General features: G+C 36.9%; 1 protein-coding gene across 1 annotated transcript in view; it reads left to right on the top strand.

Moving 5' to 3' along the window:
- LOC150092818 (endoplasmic reticulum-Golgi intermediate compartment protein 2) overlaps positions 1-12,997 on the top strand; it is a 203,931-nt gene that overhangs the window by 16,063 nt on the left and 174,871 nt on the right. The window contains exon 2 of the mRNA XM_090414670.1: positions 10,430-10,540. Coding sequence (XP_090270796.1) covers positions 10,432-10,540 — 109 coding nt within the window. The 5' untranslated portion in view covers positions 10,430-10,431. The remainder of the gene's footprint in view (positions 1-10,429; positions 10,541-12,997) is intronic.

Consider the following 12,997-nt stretch of genomic DNA (forward strand, 5'->3'; position numbering starts at 1 on the left):
GGCAAATGAATGGGGGTTTCAGTTTAATGCAGCAAAATGTAAGGTCTTGAGGTTTGGGAAACATCGATGGGATGCTGCATACTCTATGGGAGGAGTTATACTGGAGGAAGTAGGGGAGACAAGAGATCTTGGGTTGATGATTGATAGAAACCTGAAGTTTAGGGGACATATTGCAAAGGTGGTGAAGGTAACACAGAGGATTGCTGCTATTATGAGAAGGACACTGACCTGCAGAGATAAGAGGGTTATCATTCCGTTGTATAAGTCTCTGATCAGACCACACTTGGACTGTTGTTCTCAGATTTGGTCCCCAGGATTTGAAGGGGATAAATTAACTGTGGAAAGGATAGATGGATGACAAAGATGGTTTCAGGACTGTACAAGGATAGTTATGAGGATCGGCTGAGAGAATGTGGACTGCAGAGTTTGGTGGATAGAAGGAGAGGTGATATGATTGAGACTTTTAAACTGTTGAGAGGTGGTTACAGGGTTGACACTGGGGAGTGCTTTCGCTTGGTTGAACAGCGGGAAGGAGTGATGACAAGAGGCCATCCCTGGAAGTTACGAAAGGAAACTGTGAGCAAGAGGGTAAGGAGTGGTTTCTTTGTGTGGAGGGTGGTTGAGCCGTGGAATGCATTGCCTGATGGAGTGGTGGGAGCGAGAACGGTCAGTGAGTTTAAAGAGTGGTATGATAGGCTTTGTGTTTCTCAGGGGGGGACCTCCCCTCGATGAGTCTTGACAGACTTTATGTCTTAGGAAGGACCTCCCTCGATGAGTCTTTTGACTCCTTGGAGGCCTGAATAATAATAATAATAATAATTGTTTAGGGGACCTTGTGCCAGATGCGATCAAAATCTCTGGAAATGTCAAGAGTGAAAGCATGTGTTTCTCTAACCCCTTCAATGGCACTGACTGAGTCACGGGTCATGTAGGCTAAGAGATCAGTCAAGGATCTTGAATAGCAGAATCTGTACATGTGGTCACTGATACACTGGTAAGCCTTTAGATAGTGGAGAAGTTGGCTACTGATGAATTTTTCCATTATTTTGGAGGATTGAAGTGATCACAATTGGTCTGTAGTTGGATAGTAGATTTCTCTCATTTGCCTTGTAAAACAGATAAACTATCAGATCATCTCAAAAGTAATGTCGTTTTTATAATGCACTTGTTCAAACATGTCTCAGCTTGTCTAAACATGAATTTTTAAAGCTTTATAAGTGCTGCTAAGCTGAGGTGGCCTCATTCTAAGGAATTCCACCTTACAAGAACATTATACATAAGTTATTGTTTAAATAGCCCTTTATTACTATGGAGGTCAATGAAGAGCACATCATGCTTGATAAGTTCAGAAAAGGCAATAATGCTCTCTCAATAATGGTATGCTGGAAGCTGCTATTGCAAGAAATGCCAATGCAGCTGTTGAAGATTTAGCAAACGATCTTAATTCATTGTCATCGAGTATACATCGCCATTTGCAAGAACTTGGAATAGTGTCTAAGCTCAGCAAGTTGGTTCCTCATGAACTGACGAACAACAATCGAAGAGAGCACGTCAAGATCTGCACGGCTCTTCATTCTCAAGAGGTTCAATCTCCGTTTTTGTAGTCACCATTGTCATATGTAGTTACCGGTGATGAAAAGTGGATACTTTACAAGAATGTTAAGCACTGAAGGCAGTGGGTTCATTCAGGGGAACGGGCTAAACCTCAGCCAAAATAAGACCACTCTCAGAAAGTTTTGTTAAGTGTTTGGTGGGATATGGCTGGTATTATTATACTCTTGGCACAAAACGAAACAATCACAGCTGAAGTATACTGTGAACAACTCGATTGATTGAAGGAAAAAGAGGTGTTCTATGGGCGATCGAAAGGGTGTTATTTTTCACCATGATAACACACCCCCACATAGTGCAAGAATCACCTGTACCAAGATTGAGGAAAAATTAGCTGGGAAAAGCTTCCATGTCCCCCCGTATTCTCCTGATCTTGCACCTTCAGATTACCACTTATTTCGAAGTTTGCAACATTTCATTAATGAAAAATAATACAGCACAGTAGAGGTACTGAAATTGAGTCTATGCGACTTCTTTGCTTCCAAACTTCCTGAATTCTATAGAAATGGTATTATGATGCTTTCAGAATGTTGGAAGAGCGTTATTGATTCAAATGGAGAATATATACTTGATTATATTAGCAAGTGATTTATCATTTATATCCTTTCAAAACTTAATTTTAGAAAACATTATTATTATTATACGTGCACCCAAGGAGTCCCAAAGACTCATCGTGGGAGACCAGTCTATCCACACAATCTATCATGCCTCTCCTCAAACCCATTAACAGACAAAGTACTCACAACTGACTCTGACAGCCCATTCCACTCATTCACAACTACCCAAATACAAAATTTAGTCCTCGCATCCCTACTAACCACACCTTTATTCTACTCCTGGGTGTTCTGGTTCCTCTAGCCAAGTGCTGAAACATTTCTCCTATATCTATCCTATAAACCCTTTAAGCAACTTAAATGTTTCTATCATATCTCATCTTTTTCTCCTATCAACCGGCTTCTGCAATCCACATACCTTCAATCTATTCTCATAGGGAACATTTCACAAGCCACTCGCTATCTTGGTCACTTGCCTCTGAATCCTCTCCACCACTCTCTCATCCCCAAAAAACCCAGGAGACTAGACTTGAACACAGTAATCCAGATGTGGGCATGTCAAGGCCTTATAAAGAGGAATAACAACTTCCTTATCTCTACTTGGGGTGCTTAAGGGTCAAAGCTGTATAACTGAGAGGAGACCTCCACATAGCCTTTAAAGGAATGCGGAGAACCGACCAGGGCTTCTGACCTAATGTCCAATCCTCACCTTCTCGTGGTGCACCCTGTTGGGTATCTACTTTGATACTGAACGAACGAGGATGGGCTGGCAATTTGGGATTTAGCCGACCAAATTGTATTCTTATTGGTTAAACCAAAATAAAAAATGATGGTACAACATGACAAAATTTCATGCCGGCTGGGGCGTCGCCCGGTTAAACAAGGCCCCCGTTGTTTTCGCCAGGGAACCAGGGCGAACAGCGAAAAGTCAGCTACTGGAACAAATCTGAAAACAAACCCCAACTCAACATCACCAGAGTTAAAGATCGGTACTATCAACGTAAGCAGCCTGAATGGCAAAGAAATGGAGCTAGCTGAGGAATTAGATAAGTACCAGATCGACATAATAGGGGTGACTGAAACAAAAAAGACCAAAACTGGTGAGATCTTTCTGAGCAATAAATACAAAATGTTATATTCAGGCAATAACAATCAAGGAAAAGAAGGAGTAGCCATAGTATTCAACACAAAATACGAGGCTAATCTTCTTGAATGGCAGTCAGTCTCAAGTAGAGTAATGTGGGCAAATATGAGAATGGGGAACTGGACAATGAGACTTATTTGTGCCTATGGTCCCACAGAAGGTTCTACTAAGGTAGAAGTGGAGGAATTTTTTGAGGCTTTAGAAAAAGCAACTGACACAATGAAAAAGGAAAAGTTGGTCCTTGTTGGGGATATAAATAGTAGAGTAGGAAATGATTGTGAGACATACAAAAATATTTTGGGAAAATTTGGAGAAAAGAGCAAAGCTAATAATAATGGCAAATATCTGTTGGATTTCTGCTCAGGACATGGACTGGTTATTACTAACACCATGTTCGAACATAAAAATGTGCACAAATTCACATGGAGAGAAGAGGCTAGGAATAAGAAAAGTCTCATTGACTATGTTATTGTTGATAGTGATGTTTCCTCCCTGGTGCAGGACACCAGAGTGTACAGAGGATTTGAAATTGGAAGTGATCACTATTTAGTCTTGAGCAGGATAAAATTGAATTTCATATTGAAAAGAATAACATGTAAGAAAGTTTTAAAGCGAATAAAAGTTGAGCAGCTCTCAGATGTAAACTGTAGACTAAAATACAGAAATATTATTGAAAAGAAAATGAAAGAGTTTGAGAACAGGAATCAAACCTTGGAGATTCAGTGGCAAACTCTGAAGGAAACATTGATTGATTCTGCCAGAGAGGCATGTGGTGAAGTTGTGTGCAAAGATAAAAAAATCAGAACTCCCTGGTGGACACAGGAAGTTAAAGAGGCAGTGAAGGAAAAGAAGAAAGCATATCCAAAGTTCCTGGCAAATAAGTCAGCTTTTACTCTTACAGAATACAGAGACAAATGTAAGAAAGCTAAACAGTGTGTAAAACTAGCTAAACAAAAGTCATGGGAGGACTTTGGCAAGAATATAGAAAATAAATATCAAAAAGGTGGCAAAATATTCTGGAGATTGTTGAAGAAGCTTAGGAATGGAGGAAAGAGTGCTGTAAAAGGAATTAGAGATGATAAAGGTGAAATGAAAACAGGAGAAAAAGATATCCTTGAAGTATGGAGTAATTACTTTGAAAAACTGCTAAATGAAACAAGCAGTGATGACAGCACAGTGATAAAAAACACTGACCAGGCATGCAGTCAGGAATACATATCCATACTTGAAGTAGAAAAAGCCATCAAAGGCTTGAAATGTGGAAAGGCAGCAGGAGTAGATGATATTCGACCAGAAATGCTGAAGTATGGTGGTATAAGAGTCTTACAGTGGCTGCACTGCATAGTTCAGAAAGCCTGGACAGAGGGACGAATTCCCGATGATTGGAGTAGAGCTCTCCTAGTACCCATATATAAAAAGGGAAATAAAACTGAATGTGAGAATTACAGAGGTATTTCCCTACTGAGTGTTCCTGGCAAGATCTATGCAAGTATACTTGAGAAACGGTTGAGAAGAATTGTGGAAGAAAAGCTTGGTGAAGAACAAGCTGGATTCAGGCCAAATAGAGGCTGTCAGGATCAGATCTTCACTTTACGACAAATAGTCGAGAAAGCATGGGAATATAACAAAGATCTGTATTTAAGTTTTGTCGATTTAGAAAAGGCATATGACAAGGTGCCAAGAGAGAAGCTATTCAATACGCTGCAGTTATATGGTGTCAATGGGGCATTATATCAAGCAATACTTAGTCTTTATTTGAGTTGTGAGTCAGCAGTTAGAATTGAAGGAAGTACAGGAAGATGGTTTAATGTTAAATCTGGTGTGAGACAAGGATGTACATTATCCCCTCTGTTATTCATTATCTATATGGATCACATTATGAAGGAATGTGGTATTAAACCTGATATCAAAATTGGAGATGTTAATGTCAGCTCTTTGCTTTATGCGGATGATGTTATACTTCTAAATAAATCTGCTACAAGTCTGCAAGATTCTCTGACTAAATTGAATAGCTGTTGTAATAGATTTGGTATGAAGGTCAGCAATAAAAAGACAAAGACAATGAAAATAGGCAGAATCATTGAAAATGTCAACTGTGTTGTGAATGGAGAACCTGTGGAACAAGTAAAACATTTCAGCTACTTAGGCACAATTTTTACTGAAGATGGTAACCAAAATAAAGAAATAGACAACAGAATCAGCAAAGCTGGTATCGTGGGAAGTCAATTGAATAAATTCATATGGAATAAGAAAGAAATTAGTCGGAACACTAAATTAGCTGTATACAAGACTGTGTTCAAACCAATTTTAACTTATGGATCTGAGAGCTGGGTCAGAAGTAAAACACTTGACCAAAGACTAGAGACGGCAGATATGAGAGTCCTGAGAAAGATTAGAGGCGTGAACAGATGGCATCAATGGCAATATCATATTAAAAATGAGGATATTAGGAAAGAACTTGACATTGTCAGCATCCAGGAATGCGTTAGCAGAGCTAATCTCAGATGGTATGGTCACTTAAATAGAATGGGAGAGGAAAGATTAGCAAAACAAGTGTTCTCTGCCAGGTTGGCAGGAAAACGACCCAGAGGAAGACCAAGATATAGGTGGATTGATACGGTACAAAGTGCCTTAGACGATAGAAATATAAGATCTGATAATGTTGGAGTCTTGACAAGTAACAGACTGATTTGGAGGAAAATTGTAGATATGAAGTTAGTAATGATGTAATTTTTTCATGTAGTACTGTCATATCCTGTACACCCCTTGAGGGTACATGGCAGGAATTTGATGATGATGATGATTATCTCTACTTGGTAATGTGTTCTTCAATAGCCAAGTAATCTTATGGGCTACCTTAGCAATATGTCCTGTGAACTTTAACTCTCTGCTTACCACCACCCTAAATCTCTAGCTTCATCTATTTCCTGGAGTACAGTGCCATCAATGTGATACATAGCTTATAATCTATTTATCCCAAAATGCATAACTTTATATTTCTCAACATTAAACTGATCCCATTATCTTTTGCCCATACTGACAGCCTATTTAAATCATCCTGCAAGCTCTCCACACTGCCTTCATTAATATTACTTTACCTAATTTCAGCAAACAACTGAATATTTCCTTTCAGGTTATTTCCTATATCATTTATATACAAATTAAACAGCAATGGTCCCAGCACTGAACCTTGCACCACACCACACCACTAGTCACCTGTTTTTGCCTCGATTCTGCCTCTCCATTTACCACCATTTGATATCTGTCCAGCAGCCACCCTCATATCCACTTAACCAGTGTCATATCCATCCCCATTTGTTCTAATTTTCATAACAGGGTTCCTTGTGGTATTCTGTCAAATGCCTTTGCAAAATTATTTTGTAGCCATTTCCTTTGTCCAACTCATCTGTTACTCTATATAAAAAGTTAGTAAATTACTAAGGCATGATTGACCCTTCACAAAGCCATGTTGATCCTCATACAGTATCATATTTTTATCTACCCATTCTTGAATTCTCTTTTTGACCAATTTTTCTAGTACTTTTACTACCACACCTGAGATACTGATTGGTCTATAATTTGCTACTGCAGCCTTAGAACCTCCCTTATGCAAGGGAATTGTTTTGGTCTTTTTCCACTTCCTTGTAACTCTATCAGAACTGAGACTTTAATTAAGGAGCCTAGGCAAAGGCATTGCTAGTTTCCTTGCACATTCTCACAAAACTTTAGCTGAAGGCTGTGGGTTCAAATCCTGCCATGGGCATGGATGTTTGTAATTTTGTGAAAATACTAGTGGTGGTGGTGGTGGATGGTAGATGGCGTTGGTGTAGTTGCAGTTAGTTGGTGGAATGAGTGGTGGAGACAGAGTTGTACAGCATGTACCCTCCCTCGATGAGTCTTTGGACTCCCTGGAGGTGTCAAGTAATAATAATAATATATCCCATCTAATCTCACAGCTGTATTTACATTGAAATTTTGCAATATCCTAAGAACCTTCAATTCTTTCACCTCTGTTCATACACTAGTGTCTGTCACATATGTTAAAGCAGTTACATCACTAGGATGATATACCCATGCAAAGTGGTCACTCAGTAACTCAACTATTTTATCCACTTCTGTCTCCTCTTCACTATCATCACTCGTTAAGGTTAATCTTCCATAGTCATTCTTCCTCTTACTTGCCACCTAATGAAAGAATTCTTTGGGATTTCCTTTGGTCTGCTCAGCTAGATTCTTCTCATAATATGATTTTGCCTTTCTTGCCATGCTGGTCACCTTTCTTGTCTGAGCCTCGTACTGTTCATGAATTTGCTGGTCACCTGTATCCTTATATATCCTCCACAGCATTTTCTTCTTCTGCAGCTCGTGCTCGATGGATGAGTAATATCATTAAGCATGAACTGCAGAAGAAGAAAATGTAATGAAGGGTATATAAAGAGATATAAAGTTAACCATCCTTAACTTAGGTATACAGTTTAATACTTCTTTCTCTAGATGACCCTTAACTATATCCAATGCACTACTAACATCCTTACCCTGCAGTGTTTTATGCCATGGTACAGATTTCAGTTTCTTCCTAAGCATGTGATAATCACTTGCCATATAGTTCAACAAATATCCCTTCTTTATAGAGTATTCCTCATGTTTTACAATCTTCTAAGTCAAGCCTGCATAGTCACTTTCACCAATTGGAGGCAATTACTTTTGGGATGACCTGATATCCAAAATAACACATGTATCTAACGGATATTGGCCTTGTAACCTTAGTTACTTTGGCTGCAATTCCAAACAAACTGACATTCCTCTGACCTTGAACTTTTTCTTTTCAGTTACGCCTTGGAAGAGGTATTAGGAACCAACTAGGTTCCCAGAACTAACGTTTTTTTCTTGTCTTTCTTGTTATTTATGTGCAAGGAAGAGGAATTCAATGCTCATCCATGTTTATGGAAAGGAGAACATGCTAACAATGTCTGGGCCTGAGGGAAGTGTCCTCCTCTCTTGAAATCCTTGCTCTTAGATCTCATATTTCTTCACCTACTGTAGGATATCTCAATCAGTACAGTACATGATGTTTCATATTTATATCAAACTAAAATGAGCCTTCATATGATTATATATTTATATCTATTTGACCTATATGCCAGTTATATATGCATGACAACATTGAACTGGCATCCACCCTTCTGCCTGCCATTCCAATCCATTTGCTGGCCTGTTTGGCTGAGTGATTAGCATACCCACTCTCCAGCCAACAGGTCACAGGTTTGAATACTTCTGTAGGCATGAATATTTGTGATTGTCTTTAAATGGGAGATGAATTTCATTGCCCGGTGCAAGACCACAGCCCCACTTATTGGAGGTCAGAAATAGCTTGAAAATGTTCCATGTTTGGTTGCTAGAAGAGGGTTTCTGGAAATATGGAAAAAATTAAATAGATAAAAATGGAGTTAAAAAATCCTTAGTACACCCATGTTACAAATGTAATATATGTTTACTAATAACCTTTCATGGGTAGGAACCACATTAGAAAAAAATAGTCAGATCAAAAGTTGAATAAATAAAGTTTACTTGATACCGGCCTGGTTGGCCAAGTGGTTAGCGTATCTGCTCTCCAACCAAAGGTTGTGGGTTCGAATCCGCCATGGGCATGGATGTTTGTGATTGTCTGTGAAAATATTGGTGGTTGTGGTAGGCAGTAGATGGTGTTGGTGTAGATGATGATGGTAGTTGCTGTTCGTTGTAATTGGTGGATTAAATGGTGGAGACAGAGAGCTGCAGAGTGGGTGCCCTCCCTTGATGAGTCTTTGGACTCCCTGGAGGTGTCATGAAATAATAATAATAATAGTAAACTCACCAAAAGAACAGATTAAAAAAAAAATTATGAATAAATACATAAAAATTATAGAAATATAGGCATTCTAAATTATTTTCATGGAATATATGATGGAATATTAAAAAAAAAAAAAGTAAAAATTAAATTCAAATATTTTGAAAAAAGCACAGAATGGTTTTTAAAAAGGATGTTATGTATAGATCCATCTTTTTCTCTAAAATTAATAATATAAAAAAGAAGAGAATACAATGTTGAAAGTCATTTTACATTTAATGATTTTGAAAAGCATTCAATAAGTAAAAAAAAACATTTTATTATATTATAGGAAAGAGAAATATCAAATAACATTCTAAGAGATATTATAATCAAATATATAAAGATAGTAAAGAGCTGTTATACCTTCATTTATGAGGATAATGAGGAGCTATTGTGTTCAAAAGATAATGAAATACTAACGTGATTAAACTCTGATCTATCTTCTTGGTTAGAAATAAATCGGGACATTACATAGGGATGTTCCCTATCTACATCATTATTTAATATATACTTAAATGAAAAGATTAGAATAGAATATAGTTTGCCCACAGTTTGTAGATCTCTGCTTGGCATCTTGCCAAGAATAGTCGATTCATGCTGAAGGGGAGAAAGAAATGAAGGACGTACAAATTGGTCGCCAACAAGCAAAATCACATGCTTTATAGGTAAAATTTTCCAACTGTTATACAAACAACATAGTTAACTTCTCTTTTATGATCATTGTAGTTAATTTTCCGACGTAATAATAAACAGCTTATCCCACAATACGGACTGATTACCCTATTATCAGAATGGATTCTCCTCCTGTTGACATGCGCAGAAGTGTCGAAGGGTCTCGAATCTGTGGGCGTAGTATAGAATGGTTGAAATAGAATTCAACCATGAATGTTAAACTATCCTCTAATGTGAATTTAAACACTATTCTGCTGATGATCATCTGATCATTACAGATCCTGAAGATAATCTTCATAAAGCTTTTCTTAACCTAAAAGAATTTGCTGAAGATTTCAGAATGATAACAGAAAAATCAGAAACATTAATTATTATTATGTGATACTTCCGAAACAATTTCATCTTTGCCAGTTTTTTAGAATAAGCTTTGATTTATTTAATTTTCATGAGAAAGAAGCATGTATAATATTTTTTCTACTCTTGTTACTTATGTTTAATATGTTACATATTGTTCTTTCATAAATAAAATATTTACTTTATGGCACATTAATGATAACTTTTTATCACTTTTATGCATAGCAATGAGACGGGCTGTACATAGGTCATCGAGGTTGAAAACAGTAAAAGAATTGGATGCATTTCCAAAGGTACCTGAAGAATATAAAGAATCTACTGCTTCTGGAGGAACAAGTAAGAATGCAGTTTATTATTTTCATAATCATCAATTTCCTGATATGTACCTGCAAGGGGTGTTCAGGTTACAATGACAGAACTACATGATTAAGATTGCATTATTATTAATCTCCTATCAACAATTTTCCTCCAAATCAATCTATTACTTGTGAGCACTCAAATACTTATATCTGACATTCCATGCTTCTGAGGCACTTCTGAATCTGACTGAAAGAGGCCTCTGGGTCTCTTTCTTGGCATCAAACACATGTTTTGTTTACCTTTCTTCACACATTCTATTTAAGTGGCCATACCACCTTGGATTAGCTTTGCTGACACATTCTTGAATGCAAATAATGTCAAGTTCCTTTTAAATATCTGCATTTTTAATGTGATTCTACCATTTATGTCATCAGTTCATTCCCCTAATTTTTCTCAGAACTCTCATATCTGTAGTCTCTAGGCTTTGATCAAGTGCTTTATTTCTAACCCAAATTTCAGATCCATAACTTAAAATTGGTTTGAACACCACCTTGTATACTGCTAGTTTGGTGTTTTTGCTAATTTCTCTCTTATTTGATATAAATTGATTCAGCTGACTACCCTCCATACCAGCTTTGCTTATTCTGTTGTCTATTTCCAAATTTAACCTGCTAGCTTAACTAAAAACTGCCTAAATAGCTGAAATATTTTTCTTGTTCTATAGGAGCTCCATTCAGAATGCAGCTGAAGTTTTCTGTGCTCATAGTTTTGGTCTTTTTATTGCCAAATTTGTTACAGCTATTATTCAATTTAGTTAGAGAATCCTGGAGACTTGCACTAGATGTGTTAGGAGTATATCATCTGCATAAAGCAAAGAGCTGAGTTTGGCATCTCCAATTCTGATATCAGGCATAATGCCACTTTCTTTTATAATGTCATCCATATAGATGATGAATAAGAGTGTAGATAATGTGCATCTAGTCTTACTCCTTATTTTACATCAAACCATCTTCCTGTATTTCCTTCAATACTAACTGCTGATTCACCCCCACATAATTGTAGTGTTTTGCAAAGCTTTTCTCTAGGCACCTTATCATATGCCTTTTCCAGATTTACAAACTTAAGTACAGATCCTTGTAATATTCTCATGATTTCTCAATTATTTGTCATGGAGTGAAAATCTGATCTTGACCACCTCTATTTGATTTGGCCCGAACCCAGCTGTTTGCCACCACATTTCTCTTTCAACCTCTTTTCAATTATGCTTGCAAAAATCTCACTTGGAACGCTTAGTAGAAAAATTCCTCTAATTCTCACTTCAACTTTATTCCCTTTTCTGACCAGACCCTCTGAATTATGCAGTGCAGCCACTGCAAAACTTTTATACCTTCATACTTAAGCCTTTGTGGTCAAATATCATCTACTCCATATATTTTAAGTTTTTGATGGATATTTCTACCTCAAGTATTGATATATATACTCCTCTTTGTATTCCTCAAAAATTTTCTAGTACAGTTCTGTCACTGCTTGGTTCATTTAACAGCCTATCGAAGTAATTACTCCAGACATACACTCTTTCCTCCATTTCTAAGCTTCTTCAATAGCCTCCAGAACATTTTGCCACCTTCCTGATATTTATTTTCCATACTTGATGAGTCTTTGGACTCCCTGGAGGTGTTACGTAATAATAATAAAGTCTTCCCATGACTTTTTCTCAGCTATTTTTATACATAGCTTAGCTCTCTTACATTTTTCTCTGTATTCTTTTAGGACATTTGCTAACTTATTTGATAGGAACTTTTGGTATGCTTTCTTTTTATCCAGGACTGCTTCTTTAACTTCTTGTGTCCACCATGGTGGTGTTCTTATTTTTCTATCCTTGCACACAACTTCATCACATACCTCCCTAGCTGAATTAATTGATGTTATTTTCAGAGTTTGCTACCGAGACTCCGAGGTTTGGTTCTTGTTTTCAATTTGTTTCATTTTTTCTTCAGTAATGTTTGTATTATTGAGTCTCCAATTTACATGTAAAAGCTGCTTAACTCTAATTCTTTTTAAAACTTTTTTTTATATACTGTTCTTTTCATTGTGATATTCATTTTTATGCCGCTTAGAAGCAAGTAATGGTCATTTCCCATTACACTCTTGTATTCTGAACCACCATAATAATATCACTATCAACAATGACATAGTCAATGAGACTTTTCCTATTTCTTGTGTCTTCTCTCCATGTGAACTGGTGCACATCTTTATGTTGAAACATGGTTTTAAATGGAACTTAAATTTTTATTCTCTAATACTCAGTATAATTTTTAGATTGTCTTTTATCTTCTTAGATAATTGACTTAAGATAAATCAAGTGTCATGTATGTTTTGACAGTTTGATGACATGTCATATAAACTAAATAAAGAAATAAAAATCACAAAGGTGTTATTAAAGTTTGTACAGTTCTAGCTGTTGACAAAGAGTTGAATTAAGAAATAAGTGAT

This window comes from Typopeltis vanoorti, chromosome 25 (genome assembly GCF_054136105.1).
Source record: "Typopeltis vanoorti isolate ZY-2024b chromosome 25, IOZ_Tvanoo_1.0, whole genome shotgun sequence".
Lineage (NCBI taxonomy): Eukaryota > Metazoa > Arthropoda > Arachnida > Uropygi > Thelyphonidae > Typopeltis > Typopeltis vanoorti.